At 44.2% G+C, this 16,628-nt stretch overlaps 1 protein-coding gene across 1 annotated transcript in view; it reads right to left on the reverse strand.

Moving 5' to 3' along the window:
* Positions 1 to 16,628, reverse strand: part of adgra3 (adhesion G protein-coupled receptor A3) — a 33,867-nt gene that overhangs the window by 6,884 nt on the left and 10,355 nt on the right. The window contains exons 2-11 of the mRNA XM_069672662.1: positions 16,014 to 16,085; positions 9,200 to 9,271; positions 3,808 to 3,879; positions 3,628 to 3,699; positions 3,368 to 3,528; positions 1,592 to 1,805; positions 1,341 to 1,505; positions 852 to 1,053; positions 625 to 774; positions 36 to 194 (exon numbers count right to left, since the gene is read on the reverse strand). Of these exons, the coding sequence (XP_069528763.1) occupies positions 36 to 194; positions 625 to 774; positions 852 to 1,053; positions 1,341 to 1,505; positions 1,592 to 1,805; positions 3,368 to 3,528; positions 3,628 to 3,699; positions 3,808 to 3,879; positions 9,200 to 9,271; positions 16,014 to 16,085 (1,339 nt within the window). The remainder of the gene's footprint in view (positions 1 to 35; positions 195 to 624; positions 775 to 851; positions 1,054 to 1,340; positions 1,506 to 1,591; positions 1,806 to 3,367; positions 3,529 to 3,627; positions 3,700 to 3,807; positions 3,880 to 9,199; positions 9,272 to 16,013; positions 16,086 to 16,628) is intronic.

A 16,628-nucleotide genomic window follows, 5' to 3' on the forward strand; every position in this document is an offset into this window, starting at 1 on the left:
ATCACACAAGACCTGAAGGAGAAGCTGATACTAACCAGGAAGAAGGCCTGCGCTGTGGCCAAGCGGTAGCCAGCGATCTTCTGGAGGCAGGTGATGATGCGGGAGCACGCCATGGCTTCTCGCTGAGCCATCCAGAGCACCCGCTCATCCGCCAGCATCAAGTTACTGGCCATGCTTACCATCACCTCGCCCAGCTGGAACGCAAGAAGGAGAACTTCAGTGACACAAAACATTGACTTATGTAGCAGCAGCTCAACAGCTCACATGAATGGAAACATAAGGAGTAAAGATGTTCAGGCAGCTCGAGGGAGACTATTGGAAACACATTTCAAGCATGTCGTCGCCCAAATAAACTTTAATACGCTTCCTGCCTGCAGCCTGTACAACATGTTAGGAGCTCCTTAACTTTGAAAACTTCTCCTTTTGTCGGCCTGCAGCTGCGCCGAAAGTCGTGACGAGACATCCTTTCTCATTAAACAACATGACAACCAACAGCTGTCGAGCATTAATCTATTTGTCCTTCAAAGGGGTAATACGCTGAACGCATGCATCGCGCTCTGCCGTGACAAAGCTTGTTAAAAGTTTACACACACTCTTGTTTTTGCGGCGTGTGTAAGCACTCACATCTTTAAACTTCTCGACAAACTTGCCGATCTTTTCAATCATCTCGGCCACGAAGATGATGTCCATCTTGTCGGAGAAGTTGGCGGCATCGATCGTGCACACCAAGAGGCGTCGAGCGCGGGCGACCACGTTGCTCTCATTCAGAGGCATCTGAAAGATACAGAGAGGGAAAGTTAGTCCGTATCCGACAAGGAGGGAGTGATTGAGGATGCACGGCAAACACAGACCTGGTTAATGACGTATAAAAATCTGGTGACATCTTTCTGGAACTGGCAGCGGGAGTAGTCGTCGTCCGCCCACAGCCCCTCGCGATCGCAGTAGCGCCACGCGCGCTGCTCGTCACCTGAGCTGCCCGAGTAGGAGCCGGCGCTGGATGTGAGTCTGTTGCAGGGGAGGTAGGCTCTGATCCCTGCCAGGGTGCGAGGCCACCTAAAAGAAGGCACCTTCCTCATTAACTTAAACACGCAATGTCCTACTTTCTCCTTAATTTGTGCCATGATGTGTGAAACATCAAGAGTAAAGTAACAACGAAGGCCAAAGCCATGAAGGAATTGACATGTTTAAACCACAAGGGGGAGCTAGAGCGCTTAACATGGCTGCATTCTTTTCATGTTTGGTTGTTCCTTGTGTATATTTGGTTCATACAAGGTCACATTAACACATTAAAAGCCCATGTTTATATTAAAAATGAATATTATGTTTGTTTAAGAACTTACCTGAACTCTCCCTTGTTGTTGGAGACGCGTTCAGGTGCACAATACTTAGCGGAACTCTCTAACACCACGATGTGCACAGTCCTGGTGGTGTTGCCCCTGCTTGTCCAGACTCGACACTCCCAGTTCCCAGTGAAACCCGGCTGAATGTTTGAGATGGTCAACGCACTGATGGGAAACATAAAGAGAAATGGGAGATATTAGAGATTTCTCGGGTAAAAAGTCGGAGATATTAGGGCTGTTTAAAAGCTTACCTAGCAATCAGGGAGCAGTTCTGCACCATGCGCTTTTCAATGAAGATGCCCTGCGCGGCGTCGGTCTTCACCATGCGGCCGTTCTGGTACCACAGCACCTGCATGTCCTCCGCCACGAAGGAGGCCTGGCACTGGAACGGCAGGCTGTCCCCCTGGAAGACCACCTGACGCTGGGACGGAGTCAGCTGGAAGGAGGGCAGCTCGAGTGGGGCATCTGAGGAAAGCAGAAGAAGGGGTCATTTATCAGAGAAAAGTACCGTAAAATTCAGTATAAGATCCACTTTTAATACTTTTTTGCTCATCTAAAAAGTGGGCTGCGTACATTTTTTATACATTTTTCATAATAAAAACCTTTTTCCCTCTGAGATACCCCTAAAAACAGACTGCATTTTATATTCCGATGCAACTTATATTCCAAGTTTTACGGTAAATGTTACATTTTTAGCCCCTTTACGCTCTGCATTAGAAATTGGATGCTTGTGCCTCAACTTTTGCTTCTTGTGAGGTCATTTTTTGGTGGAACTTCAAATGCTTCATATCCCTGGACTCTCTACAGCCTAAGCTAAAAGGTGTCGTGAGACAGTGAACTATAACTGATGAATTTGAATCAGAAATAAAAAAAAGAAAATGTTTTTTCATTATATTTTGCTCAAGAAATGTAGAAAAAAGATTTGATTGATTTCTAAATGTCATTTTTTTTGGCCTTTTATGCCTTTATTGAGAGTGCCTCAGTCCCTACTTGGTATCTTTTCTCAAAGGATCTTAAGCTGCTGCCTAAACCTAAACATCAGTATAAACTAAAGGTCATGTCAGTTATGCTCTACCTATTATAGTTTTTATTTTAGGTCCATTTAAAGAAGATTATGCAAACAATGTCCTGCAACCAGACTGTGATTGCCTGCGCATTAAAACCACGTACATGGAAAACAAGGATACATTATGTAAGGTAGTCGGGATTGGGGGTAGTAACAGAGGCCTAACAGCGTTGCACTGTGTGTATTTGAAGCACATGCATGTTTCGCTTCCGCAACACCAGAATGCTGTGTAGAAACACACACTATGGCAGTTTTACGCCGGGGTTCCTTGGTCCAATGTAAAATGGCAAAGGCTGCCTGACGAAGATACAAGGTGCTAACACAGAAAACTGAAGGCTTAGCTGCATGTTGTTAAAAGAATAAAGACTATTATAGTCTTTATTTCAGATCGATTTTAACAGGATCATGTAAAAAACAGACTTTCTGCCCCCTTTCCAAATGTTTGGTAAAAAAAGAAATCCATTAACTCTGCACACAAAACCTTTCGTGTGTCAGCCTGGGCACTTTCTGGACACACAGGGACACTTAAAACATCGCCTTGAATTCTTGGTCCATTAGACCTATTTGTCATTCACGTCAGGCCACGGCTCCTGCTAGATCTGTACCGTGCGTTTCATAATCCCTCACTGTGATGAGTGCCAAGCTGATAAGACGTGAGCAAGTACAAACAAAGGCAGCGCTGGCCTGGGCAGCCTTTTCTCTTATCTCCCGTGTCATTGCACAAGCCCCTGTTCCCCAAACACCAGCAGCCTCACTGATACCAAAACAGAGGAATTAAAGAGACAGCGCGCCGTTTTGACACAATAATCTGTGTCACAACTCAATATGACTTATTTTAACCTGCCAAGATGTCTGAGTGTGGACAAATGAGACATCAGATACAGAAATGATGAACGAGGCTTGAGTAAGTTCTATTTCAGGGTTTATGGTGTGTCAAATTCAGGTGTGTGTGTGCAACTACCGCAGGTGAGGAGCTCCGGCCTGAAGGAGGTAACAAACTGCCCCTGGAGGGACTGCGGGTAGGAGCATTTGGTGTTCTTTACGGTGATGTTCCTGTCTTTGATCCAACGCAGCAGCCACAGGAGGTTGCAGTCACACAGCAGGTAAGGTGTCTGAAACTCCCTGCGGATGTATACAAACACAAGGGAAGGCTTGTTGAAACTGTTTTGATTGCATATATTATCATTGATTCTTGTAGGTGATTTTCTGCCTTGGACTTACAGTGACTTCAGGGACGCCAAGCTGTCAAACGTCCCCTGAGCCAATGAGGAGAACATGTTCCCTGAAAGGTTCCTGCAGGGGAAAAGAAGAAAAAACAATTAAAAAATGGTCCTATAGTGATAATAGAGTTGTTTTTTAAGCATGTAATTGTATATATGTATAAAAATACTGATGACTTACAGTCTGGTCAGACTTGTGAGGCCCTTGAAGATGTCTACATTCAGACAGCCGATGCTGTTGTTGGACAAGTCTCTGTAAAACACACCGAAAAATAAGGTTATCAATCGAAAACTTCTTTACAGTCCTTAAGATAAAGCGCATAAAGAGCCAAGTTCAACAGAGACAGGTTTAGGCATACAGCCCAAAAACCCAGCTGACAGCTTTACAACGTTCAAGGTGATTTTTTAGATAATATGTCTGTGCGGGCCTCCGGGGGAGAACCTACAACATCAAAGGCGCAGAGATGATTAATCACCCGTGATTGATGTCAAACACGTCAAAAGTGTGTGTTTCTCTTCTGGATGTGACCCGACATGATGTCTCTGGCAAATATCAGATGGAAGCGTCTGTGAGTCCTGACGCCTTTTCAGAGGGAATCACAGACGAGTCGGGGATAAAACATAGAAACACTGATCCTACCTGTGCAAACATTTAGAGATGAGGGCAAAGATTGTTTTTAAATCAGAATAAAGCTGTTTCTAGGTTTTTGTTTTTGGTCACTTGGGGGCAGCAGAACAAACATATACATACACTGATCAGCCATAACATGACCACTGACGGGTGACGTGAATATTATCTTGTTACAAAGTCAGTGGGCGGGATATGTTAGGCAGCAAGTGAACCCCCTGCGTTGGAAGCAGGAAAAATGGACATGGATAAGGATGCGAGGCCAAATTGTGATGGTTGGATAACTGGGTCGGAGCACCTCCAACACCACAACCGGCGACAGGGTTATGGGCGACCCATGCATGTGGCCCGTGTGGTCCGATCCAACAGAAGAGCTACTGTAGCTCAAATTGCTGAAAAAGTTACTGCTGGTTCTGATAGAAAGGTGTCAGAACACACAGCAGTCAGGGTGCCCATGCTATCTCCTGTCCACCGCCGAAAGCACCTACAATGGACACGTCTATCAGAACTGGACCACAGAGCGATGGAAGAAGGTGGCCTGGTCTGATGAATTCTGTTTTCTTTGACATCATGTGGATGGTCGGGTGCGTGTGGAGAAGACATGCAACCAAGATGCACTATGGGAAGAAGGCAGGCCGGCGGAGGCAGTGTGATGCTTTGGGCAATGTTCTGCTGGGAAACCTTGGGTCCTGCCATTCATGTGGATGTTACTTCGACACGTACCACCTACTCGAACATTGTTGCAGACCAAGTACACCCCTTTTTGGAAACTGTATTCCCTAATAGCAGTGGGCTCTTTCAGCAGGATAATGCGCCCTGCCACACATGGTTCAGGAATGGTTTGAGGAAAACGACAAGTTCAAGGCGTTGACTTGGCCTCCAAATTCTTCAGATCTCAATCAAATCGAGCATTTGTTGGATGTGCCGTACAAACAAGTCCGATCCATGGAGGCCCCACCTCTGGATCTGCTGCTAAAGTCTTGGTGCCAGATACCTCAGCACACAGTCAGAGGTCTAGTGGAGTCCATGCTCGACAGGTCAGGGCTGTTTTGGTGGGAAAAGGAGGTCCTACAGAATATTAGGCAGTTGGTGTTGCAGATGTTTTTTGCAAGTCCCATATTCTTTCTCCTAAAGGAAATGACTGATCTTTCACAGCTAAATGTTCATGGTTAATGCTGTCCGTCCACCGTTTGTAGCTGGGTTGTTGTTTTAGGTAGATGTATCAGAATGTTTTTGCTTATAATTGGTGCATCTGGAAGCAAGAATCATGAGGGACTCAACAAAGGCGTCACTTGCAGGCCACTGATCAGTAATCTGAATGGTGCCAAAATGCTGTGCAGAGCTGAAAGAAACTGCGGTGAATCGGAATTCGTTGTTGTTTGTTTCTACAAACGGTGAGTTTCCCATGAGAAGTAGTCCTTTGATAGATTGTTGCCAAAAGAAATATGAATTAGCGATAAAGCTTCTTCTTAATAGTTTGTTTACTTGTTATTAGCTACGTAACATTTAAACCACCAGAGTTCAAAGAAAGAGCACCTTCACAATAGCTGTATGAGACACTCCTCTATGCATGATCTAATCATTGAAAAAAAGCCAAGTAAAGACAGAAACAAGAGCCTGGGAGAGGAGACAGATCATTACCTCAACCCAGCAGCTGAACTACATCCTGGAGTGCTGGAGGAATGCGATACCGACACAAAGTGATACCTGGAAAATGACTGTCGGGCATACGCTAACATCCGAGCGTTTATGTAATTATTGGTGTTGCTCCTTAAGGTACCAGCTGGGGAATTTACTGTGTGAGGTTATTAGTTCCACTCGGAAGAGACGGAAAAAGCCGTCTTTTGCGGGCTTGCCAATTTGTGCGAGCATTGTGTGTCAGGGGAAGGATAACACAGAGGAGGTGAAGGGGTGGAGGGAGGGGTTTACCGCCTAGCTCGAGGCAGACTTTCATCCCACTTTATCGCCTGGATTCAAATGCTAGAGTTACAGCTGCATCAAGGGATAGAAGACAGGATGGTGAATACTGTTATTGGTTTGTCTTTAAAACTGAGTTAGGAATTATAACTTCACAGACTCTTCCACTCTTGTCACTTTATACTTATCTCAAATGCGTCTTTAAACCAAAGGCATGTCGCACATTAACAGCATGGAGGAATGTTTTAGTTGTTGCCAAAGAAAAGACGAGCAGGAGCAAAAATAGTCCGGTGTGATTCGGCTCTCGAGCGGGGACAGCTCAGCTGTTGGCGGAACGCAGAGTAAAAAGAGCCGAGGCCGAAGAATCAAAGTGTTTCAAAGTGTGTTTTTATAAAAGTGTGAAAATGTGTGTGTTACGCAAGGCAATGGATACAAGTCTTTTCCCTTGAGGTTGTAAGCAACAGTGCAACCTAAACCTGAGCTCTGAGCTCTAATTAGGAAACCCAGACGAGTGAGAGCAGACGACTATTTCTAGATCAGACGGAAGTCCTGTAGTAAGGGTGAAAGTGCCAAGTTCTTAACATGCCAGTGTTTGATATGAAGACATGGTTTAAACATGATGAGGACAGTCGTTTTTGGTGTTCTATAATTCAAGGGAAAGTTTGTTTTTCTGCAATGTTTAGCTTTAAATGAACAATTGAAGTAGCATAAGAAGTTTGAAGTCTCCATTTTAGAACACTGATGATCTGCAGTACATTTAAGGATTGTCTCATGTGGCGTTTGCATGCAAAATTAAGGAATCATGTGTTAAAATAAGAACTGTGATGTTGGTTTCGAGTGTTTGATCCCTCTCTTTAAAGCACCACTGCAACACTAGCTAGCTACATAAATGTATCATGCAGGAGTCCGTTTCATGCCTTGATTATATCCCCCACAGTAACTGCATTTACATTCTTTCTTTAACTTTGTGATACATGCTGCTTGGGCTGTGACGGCACTGAATTTTTCAAACCATGGTGAAACACGAACGCCTCCTCAGCCTGCTGCCGTTGTGTGTTTTGTTTATATTTATACAGCGTGTGACCCACACGGTAAAACATCAAGAGAACACAGCATGAGTGAGAGTTTACTACCACTACTAAGTTTGCATCCTCAATTGTTGAAATGAAATCCGTGGTGACGGGCTAGATGTTGCTGTAGCCGCTAAACATGCATGTCGCGAGACTGCACATGGCCTTGTCTGCATGCATGCTCGCCTGCGCCGATTAGATGCAGAGGGCTGAAACAGCAAGGTTTCTGTTGCTGATTACTGCGATTTTCAGAATGACTTTTTTCACCATGTATCTTTCTGTATGGGAAAGATGAGGTGTGTCCCTGCGTCCCTTGAGATTTGAATGCGCCAGAGATGATGGATGGTACCTAGCAACATCACCGGGTCTATGATATTTTAAAAAGAATAGGGGTGATGACGGTCACTGGGTTAACTACGTGGTTGCCGTCACGTAACCCCAGTATTGCGGTCATGCGGTTACCATGACAGCCCTACAAGCTGCCCTGGTCCAACTTGTTTCTTTATACGAGGTCACCATGGGGACGCACTGGTTTATGCCTTGTGTTGTGATCATGTGCACGGGTTGAAGAGAGCAGATACTTGCACTGGAGATGGCTTTACTGGAAAAGCCTGAACCATGTTTTTAAACTTGGGTGATGTTTTCTTCTTTCTCTGTGTCTGATGAAGTGACATTAAAAAAGGTCTTTCAAATGGCACGTCTATAAATGAGGCAAAAACGAGGGAAAGGTGGACATACAAATGGAGTTCTCTAAAAAGTGGGGGAAAATGTTGGGTGGATTTGTCGCAGTGGATGCCAACCCTTGATGTACAGCTTCTGTGTTTACATTCCCAGGGTCCAGCACGGCCTCATCGTCTCCTTCACTCGTCTCCTCTTTCCTGCGCTCCCTCCCTTTCACGGCTGAGTGAGTGACAACAACCCTTTCATATTAAGCGAGGCGGCTGGTGGGGCTAATTAAACTCTGCTACCCTTAAGCTAACGCTAACTGCACTTTTTTTTTTTTTAGCCATGTGAGGATGCAGATAACCCTTTATGAAGAGTGTAATGATTTTAATATTCAGAGGACATATATGCTCGCATGCATCCATGTGAATGTGGCATGAATATGCACAGACGAGGATGGGGGCGGGGAAAACGAGGCCGGGTCTCAGCCAAGTAGCTGACTGCCTTCCTGTCTCGCTCCCATTGCTCCGCAGCAGCGGGCCAAGCTCAAGTTTGTGTTGGCAGCGGCTGGTAGCTGTCGGGTGATTCCAATTCCCGCCGTGTTCTTGTTCCCTCTCGTGCTCACACACAAAAACAACACACAACTACACTCGTACGTGCATAGTTTTTAACCTCACGACGAATTGTGTATCTTCTGCGTATCAAAATCGTCATCACATGATATTCAAATTCAACACACACGCGTTTCTCCTCTTTTTCCAAGTGTGTGCGAGTACATAAGGCCTCATACTGTCTGCAGTGCTCTCTGGCATTGGGCCAGATAAAACAAGGCCTTAGAAATAGACTGCTGCTTGACCATGCTCCCTTATGGACACTGGATACGGTCTAGACCTGCTAGAACACGCACAGCACATTGCACGGACAGATACAAGACAACAGCTGCAAACACAATATTTACAACCAGGGTCAACCGGGCAGTGAGCATTTGTAACCTCAATATATGTTACAAAATAACAGTTGAAAAAACAAAAGAAAATTGCTTTAACCACATTTCAAAAGCAACACAGAACAGGCATCATTTATATTCATAACCCCGACTGCAAATAAGTAAAGCAAGCGCACCAAACTCCCTTTAAAAAAAGCTTGAATTTAGATCCTTTGGTTGCTAAAATAAAAGGAACACCTCAGTGAAATCCCAGAGGAGCTAAGTGTGTAAACGTAGAGTACATACACACACACTTGCAGAAACCACATAAAAGAGACAGCGAGGCTGCAGAAGCTCAAACACTACTCACAGTCTTTTCAACGCCGGCAATCCGAGGAAAGCATCTGGTTCAATACGACTGATCATGTTACTCCGCAGGTCCCTGAGGGAGAGAAGGAGAGAATTTTTAGGTCAGGAGGAATTCAAACAGAAACAAAATAGCAGAGCTGGAGTAAAAGTCAATCCTAGTTATTGAAAAGAAAACAACATTTTGTAATTGAAGCGATTTTGATAGTAAAAATACACACTTTGGAATATTGTCTGGCTTTACTCTTCTTTGACAATGACTGTGTGTGGATGTGAAGCTCGCTCTTTTTGTTTACATGGCGGCCGCGCACCTTTAGCTTCTGCAGCGCCGGAACACACCGTGGTGGCTTTACATCGGCGTTGCTTGGTTCAATGTAAAAAGGCAAAGGCGGCGTATGGGTGGAGCTTTGTTACAGCGCTGTGGCAGAACCGCAATGTAAAAAGGGCTTGCCAATTAGCATCATACAGGATGTGATTCCTGCTTGTGATACATTTTTGCTTTGTTTTCCACTGAAATAAAACATAATACAGATATACAATTTGAATACCATTTCTTTTAATTTAATACAACCATCTTTTCTCGTTCACCAACCGAAACTTTACGAACAATACTATCCCCCTCTATCCATCTATCCTACTTCTAACAACGGAAGGTAAGGTTGCCATGATAGCAGAATTTTAAACTTTGATAGGATACTAGCCAAAAATAAAAACATACTTGATACCTGTTTCGATACCACGTCAACAAAAAAGAACTGCAAGGTAACCAAAATTGGGTAATCTTATTGTTTTGAATTTCTTCACAAAACCAGCTCATTTGACACACTGTTTATAGTAATTAAAGGCTTTCTCTGCTCTCTGTCTGTAACAAATGCTAATGTAACTTTTGCATCTTTATTATTATTATATGTGAGCTGTATAAGAGTTGTATGTGACGGAGGGCGGAGCAGGCAGACTAACACAGTCTGTATGATAAAGCGCGACTTGAGCTGCAGACAAACTAAATCCTGTACCCTTCTGTGGGGTTGCACGAGGATGTAGGTGTGTTAGGTGCGTCATCGCTGTGAAACACTATTTTTCTGTTTTATTTACATTAACCGTGTTAGCTCTCTTCACTTCCTGTCTGTGTCACTTGACCACAGCTGCTCTCGCTCTTTTGCTCGTTTTGATCTGTTGGTTTTTTTAAAGCTTGGGGACCTTTCGGTACTTTCGAACGTAAAAATAATGGAGATTGTATCGTTTTAAGCACGTGGTATTGCAAAGTATCGAACATTTTGACAATGGAAAGAATAATATAGGAGGAAAAAATACAAGTGAGAAAAGAGGAGCAAGTTAAAGTATAAAGGCTGTTTTTTAATGTTTTTTGTTAATGCACTCATAAATTAACTTTGTAGTTTGCAAGCATCAAAATGGAGAGGAAGTAAAAGTAGCAATGAAAGACTTGGATTACAACCCTTTAAACCTAATGATACAATTTCACTAATAATAGGGTAACTGATGACTTATCTTGCACATACATGCATCTATTTTTTAACCAATCAGAACAGGAGCTTTCTCTTAACAACCTGACCCTCAAAGATCCTCTCTACCTCTCACACACACAGATGCACTCCTCTCTCTTCAAGTTCAAAGGCTTGCGGTCGCAGAATTCCCGCAGTGCTCACCTGCGCTGGCACTGCCTACTCATTCATTACAGCTGAGAGATTCGGGAGGCTTTCTAGTCAGCACCTGAACCCACACAAAGGGCCTCTGGGTAACTCTGCCCGTTTGATGTGGAGGACCTGTCATCTGAAGGTGGGTAGGTAGGTGGTCAAAGATAAGTCAGAGACAAAAAAATCTATTGCTTGTTAGAGCTTTGATGTTAGCTAGCAGACTCTCTGTGCAGGAGTGTTGACAGAATAATGAGAGGGCAGTTCGTGCATGTATTGCATGCACGACCTGGCATGTTGAGTCTGCTAATTAGCTTGTTGCTAAAGCTAATTTGCTTAGATGTAAACTTTGCTTTGAGTTGCAGCTGTTTCTGTCCTCATTCTCAGGACATAAAATATTTATGCACAAGGTAATGTCTGCATGAGACACGTCAGGCTTACAACTAAATGTGAACCCATCTGCAGCAATATTAAACGCTTAGAGAGACTGCTCCTGGAGATGTAGTGGGAAGAGTGCACTCTCCATCGCCGATATCCGATACGCCGATATTTTCCAACCCTTTTTGCCGATTGCTGATTTCGATACCGATATATTAGGCACGTTTTTTTCCCACCTTAACGCAGAGAACATCAAGTCTCCCCTGTAGTGGAATTGATAACATGCCTACTCTTATTGTAGTGGCCAAAAACTGCCACACCGCAGGCATCTTGCACCCTTCTTTACGTTTGATGGTAGAGGCGTTGTACAAAAGGTCACGTGTCTGATCACTCACGTTTTTGAGCGCACCTGAATGCAGCATCCCCTCGAAACACAGCAGTGAGGGAGACATGCCCGGACTTGTTTACTGCACCTACTACGGAGACATCAGTGATGGCAGACGGACTCCTTTTATCCCGTGTGCGTCCATGAATATGTAAGTTAGTTTTGCACTAATGTTTGTGTTACACTCTGTTAGCGTCGGCTTTGGTCGCGAGTGTTTGATGTTGTTAAGTCCGCTAAAATGACAGCTAACTGTTAGCTAGTTAAGAGTTGTGAAAGTTGTTTAACTTCTATTCATTGGCTCGAGTTTCTGTGACTTTTTAGCCTTTCTTTGTATATTGTTGATAACTTTGCGCAGGCAAGTGCGCCCGCACACTTGCGCCGAGTTTATGTCGTAGCATTACGTCAAGCTTTTTTAGGGCATCATCGAGCATTTAGGCAGAATTAAAGAGTTGTTTTAATGGCGGAAACCATCTGCCGAAGCGTAATTTTCAAGCTATTATCTGCAGAAACCAATAATGTGCTGATAATATCATGCATCCCTAGTGAGAAAGTCAGTTTGGTGTGGCAGTCAGTGGTTTTGGAACGGCCAAGCAACACTGGACTTTTGGGAAGGCAAGTACATTCGAGTCTTGTGCAAATCCAACAATAAAGCTCCTTTTCCATTGTGTTTCCCCAACAGCGCCGAAACTAAGCTCCGTCCATGCATCGCCTTTGCCTTTTTACTATGAGCCAAGCGACGCCAGTGTAAGCAACCACAAAGTGTGTGATTTGACACTGCGTTTGGCGTTACGGAGTGAAAGAGGCGTGGCGTGTCCGTGCATTTTACTTTAAAGACGAGGCGTAACAGTCCCGTCCTTGAACTGGCGATGTAAAAGGGACAAATGTGTTGCTGTATTGTTTTAACCTACTTCAGGATGTTTCCCTAACCTCAACAATCAAGTTCCAAAACAGACAGATATTACCAAACAGACAGTAATCATCTGTTAAACAGTAAGAAAACATGACGCTTGCATCTGTGTGACACGCAGCAGAGCTACTTTGTTGGTCTGTATGTTACACTAAAGGATACTTTGAGCGTCCAAAGGTTTTGACAAAGCGACTCTATTTAGCAACCTGGGATGAGACAATCTGTAAAGCTCAGGTAGAAACCTATCTGAAGGACCCGCTGCTACTACTCATGAACCAAACACAACAGCTCTGTAGCTCTCAGATACAGGATTAACTGTGCTTAACCGTCCACAACTGCACTCCAGATCCCAAAAACCACTGACCACACATGACCTGGCACCTTTAAACAATGCCACGTTTCCCCGACATGCTCAAATTGAAGGAGCTGGCTTAATATTTCTAGTTGTGTTCCAGAACTGCTCTTAAACTGGCCCCAAACCAAAGGGTGGTTTTGCAGCTGCTGCCATTTTGAGGGGCACGCATACAGCCTTCCAAATGTGTGATTATAATAATATTACAACTCTACTTGGAGTTCTTGTTTTTGGCATCATTTACGTGGAAGGTTCCTGGCATGACACTGACATTCCCTCTGAGGAGAGAGTAAAGGAAGGTGTTTAAGAAGCCTCCAGTTGAACAGAATGACGGGTGGCTCCTGGGGGACCCATAAAAAAAAATGTTCTTCTCAATTCACTGCAAAATTTCAGCTTCATGCGAGACGAGGTCACTTTTGAAGTAGTAGTCACAAAAAACGATCAGTTCCATACATTAAGGAATTTTGCTGCAACAGCTGTAGCTTTTGTTGTCGTGTTTTAGCGCAATTAAGCTAGATATAGCTATGTTATCAACACACTGTAACGTGGCTGGTGTAGGTGGAGGGGGCCAGCAGCATGTAGCAGTTAGCACAAGTCCTGGGATAGCTGGTTAGGTCAGAGAGCTGGCAGACAGAGTGGGGTCACCACATGGCACTTTTAATCTACAGTACTTAACATGGACCACAATTACCAGTATCCTTTAACTGTCACCATGGCGACAGATGGAAACGTTCCTGAATAAGAGTAATGCCACTTGACCTGGCTGAGCAGTAAAAACTACAAATATGCCTCCTGGTGAACTACAGTGTGTTTACATTAGCACTAAAGTTACTGGAATGCTTAAACCCATTGGATCGGCTTCTGGCTAGGCTAGTCATTAGCTTCCGAAGGCTGGTGATCAGCGCATCGAAGCTAGCAACCCACTGATCGGCTATGGGTTGCTATGTTAGACGCATGACTTGCCATTGGCCAGATCAGTGGCTGGCTTCAGCAAGGATACAGCCTCCTTTGGCCTCTCAATAGTATTAATTTTGTCCTGTATATAAGATGGTGTTTAGAAAAGTAATAGGGTCTTGCTTTGCTTCCAAATGGTAAAGAAAACTACGGCCCTGTCGACAGTGTTCCCCTTTCAAAAGATGCACCAAGTTAAAGCCAAATCAATTTCAGACTTACTTTATATTTGTACTTAACCGGCTTCCATACCTACTTCCACAAGTATTGTGCCATTCCTGAATAGACAACAATCATCCCTGAGAAACCACTGCACACTAGAGCCGTTATCCGGGCCTCTGTTTTCCACAATAAGCATTCCTCCACAGCAGCGGATTAAGTCAGGAATTAGCATGTGACGCCCGCCTAGCTTGGCTCCTATTTCTATGGAGGAGAGTGATAATGGGGGATTCTGTGTGGCTTATTTCCAAGCAGGGGCACCTTTGGCCCTGACAAAACACAGCGGTCTCCACAGTTACTTTGCAATTTCACGCAGAGTGCCGGATAGGCGTAATCGATTCTCTCTCCACCCCCCTTCTCTCTGGCAACTCACAGCCAGCCGCTGTCTCCGACTTCACCACTGCATACAGGCAGTCCAAATGAGGGAGAGTTTCTTTGTGGAGAAAAACAACTGAAGGTGGGAGGTGGAAAGCAAGATGGAGAGTGCATTCAAACTGGCTCGAGAGTTTGAGGAGAAAAGGGAGTGTGATTGAAGGGAGGAAGGAGGGAGGGGGAGGCTTCAGTATGCAGAGAGTGTTTGGGAATCGTACTGCTGACACCTCTGGCTTCGGCTCGGCCTCATTACAATGACAAAAGCAAGCGAGCCGTGTAGCGACCTCGCTTCACTGGTTGAGGGTGGACAGGAGGTGGGTGGGGTATGCGAGGCACAATGGGAGCTGCTTTTGGAGGTAAACTCGCCTGTGGATTGATGCAACGACAGGCAGGACGGAGTTTACAACCACGTCGACTGGCCGTTCACAGACACATTAGTGCCTTGAAGCCGTTCTTGGTGGAGGAAGATCAAAGCGTTGTGTTTTTTACACATTCAGCAGACGGCCTCCTGTTTATCCTGCAGGCCTGAGCTCTAAAACTGACCCAATTCAAGAGCCCTGCAGGACTTCTGCTTCAGATCTATAAACAATCAGGCAAATGAAGGTCTTCAAATTAAAATGGGAGTCGACTGGAGAAAAGTGGTGCAAAAGGAATACAAGGACTTTATACTGATAATTGGGAAAAATGGGGACCTAAATGTACTTTCTGAATCGATACCACATGGTTTAACGCAGCCAAATTTGTCTCCTATGTCTTCTATATTTCTTGTCTTTACAACCAGACCAGGACGAATGATACGAGAAACATGCCCTTGGAATTCCACATCCATTCAGTCATGTGTTATCGTAGCCTTGGGTAAAAGCACGGCCATTAATGGTCTGGTTATTTTATCTGCATGAAGCCATTCCGGAGCGATAAATCACCCGCGGCCCATATGTGCGGGCCAAGAGCCATTTTGTTGAAATCACTGCAGGAAGGAAACACGGGTGATGACATTCCAGTCTCTAAAGTCAGAGTCGCATGCCGTGAGCGACATCTTGGAGAACATTTACAGCTTTGCCATAAGTTCTCCTCAAAGTTCAACCCATTTTATATACTTGCATTACTGGTTCTTGGGTACAGAAAGAGGTTGCCCATATATTACTCCTCTAAAGTAGGCCCCATCCCCAGAATACCCAGGCAGCTGTATGTTGAGAGCATGTCACCAGGCAGGCAACAGCAAACCCTCAGGGCTACACCTATAATTAGCTTTATCTAGTACCATCTATGTCTCCTCAATAGACTGATATTCTTGACTGAGGTTAAGTGCTGTGTGGATGCCTACACATTCTCTGTGACCTGGATGTTCCACTGGCATGAAGCCAATGTGTGTTTTACGAAACCCTGACTGTACAAGCCCAAGCAGTACTTGCAGAGTGATGGATGGCTGCTGCTAATGTACTGGTAGATACAATATGAAATGCATTGTATCTTGGAAACACAGCGTCTCTCGTTCTATTGGTTTTGCAAGATGGAAAGCATCACTTTTTAAAAGCTGGGATTGATTGAGAAAGTATTGGTCATGCAGGTCACAACCAAGGAACGATTAATAAGAATAGTACTTACAATTTCTCCAAAGCAAACAATCCAAAAAAGGATCCATTTCTGAGTTCTTGAATTTTGTTGTTGTTTAAAATTCTGTGGAGAAAGAAAAAAAAGGTATAAATGCAAAGAAGCAGAAAATAATATGACAATTGAAATATCATCACAGACACAAGAGTCAAGAAACAGCATGCAGGACATCAGCAAGGAATGTGTACTTTTATTAGACAATGAAAGTGATTCAAAAGCATCCAGTGTTTTTTTCAACAAGTGCCATACTGGTACTTGCTGATAGATTAATGAAAGAACATTAAGTCTCCTTCTTTGTCCTCTCAGCACTATTAGCGTCAGCAGATTTTTATTTCATGTAAAACTGGATGGATCGCAAGCATGAGGTAAAGTGTGATCTCTCTGTGAAACCTGTTTGACTTTAACAGGTAAACATATCACGACCAGAGCAGCAATGAGTGTGTTTAGACACTCTTGGAGAACCATTATATTACATTAATGTTTTGTGGTCTAAAACAGGGGTACTCAATTAAACTTGAAAGAGGTCCAGTTAGAGTTTTTTTATCTCAAGCAAAGGTCCGGAACATCAGAATGTCTGACCTGCGTTATGACTCAGTACCATACATTTAT

The sequence above is a fragment of the Semicossyphus pulcher genome, unplaced genomic scaffold (genome assembly GCF_022749685.1).
Source record: "Semicossyphus pulcher isolate SPU_LCO1_2020_fin unplaced genomic scaffold, fSemPul1.0.p SCAF_21, whole genome shotgun sequence".
Classification (NCBI taxonomy): Eukaryota; Metazoa; Chordata; class Actinopteri; order Labriformes; family Labridae; genus Semicossyphus; species Semicossyphus pulcher.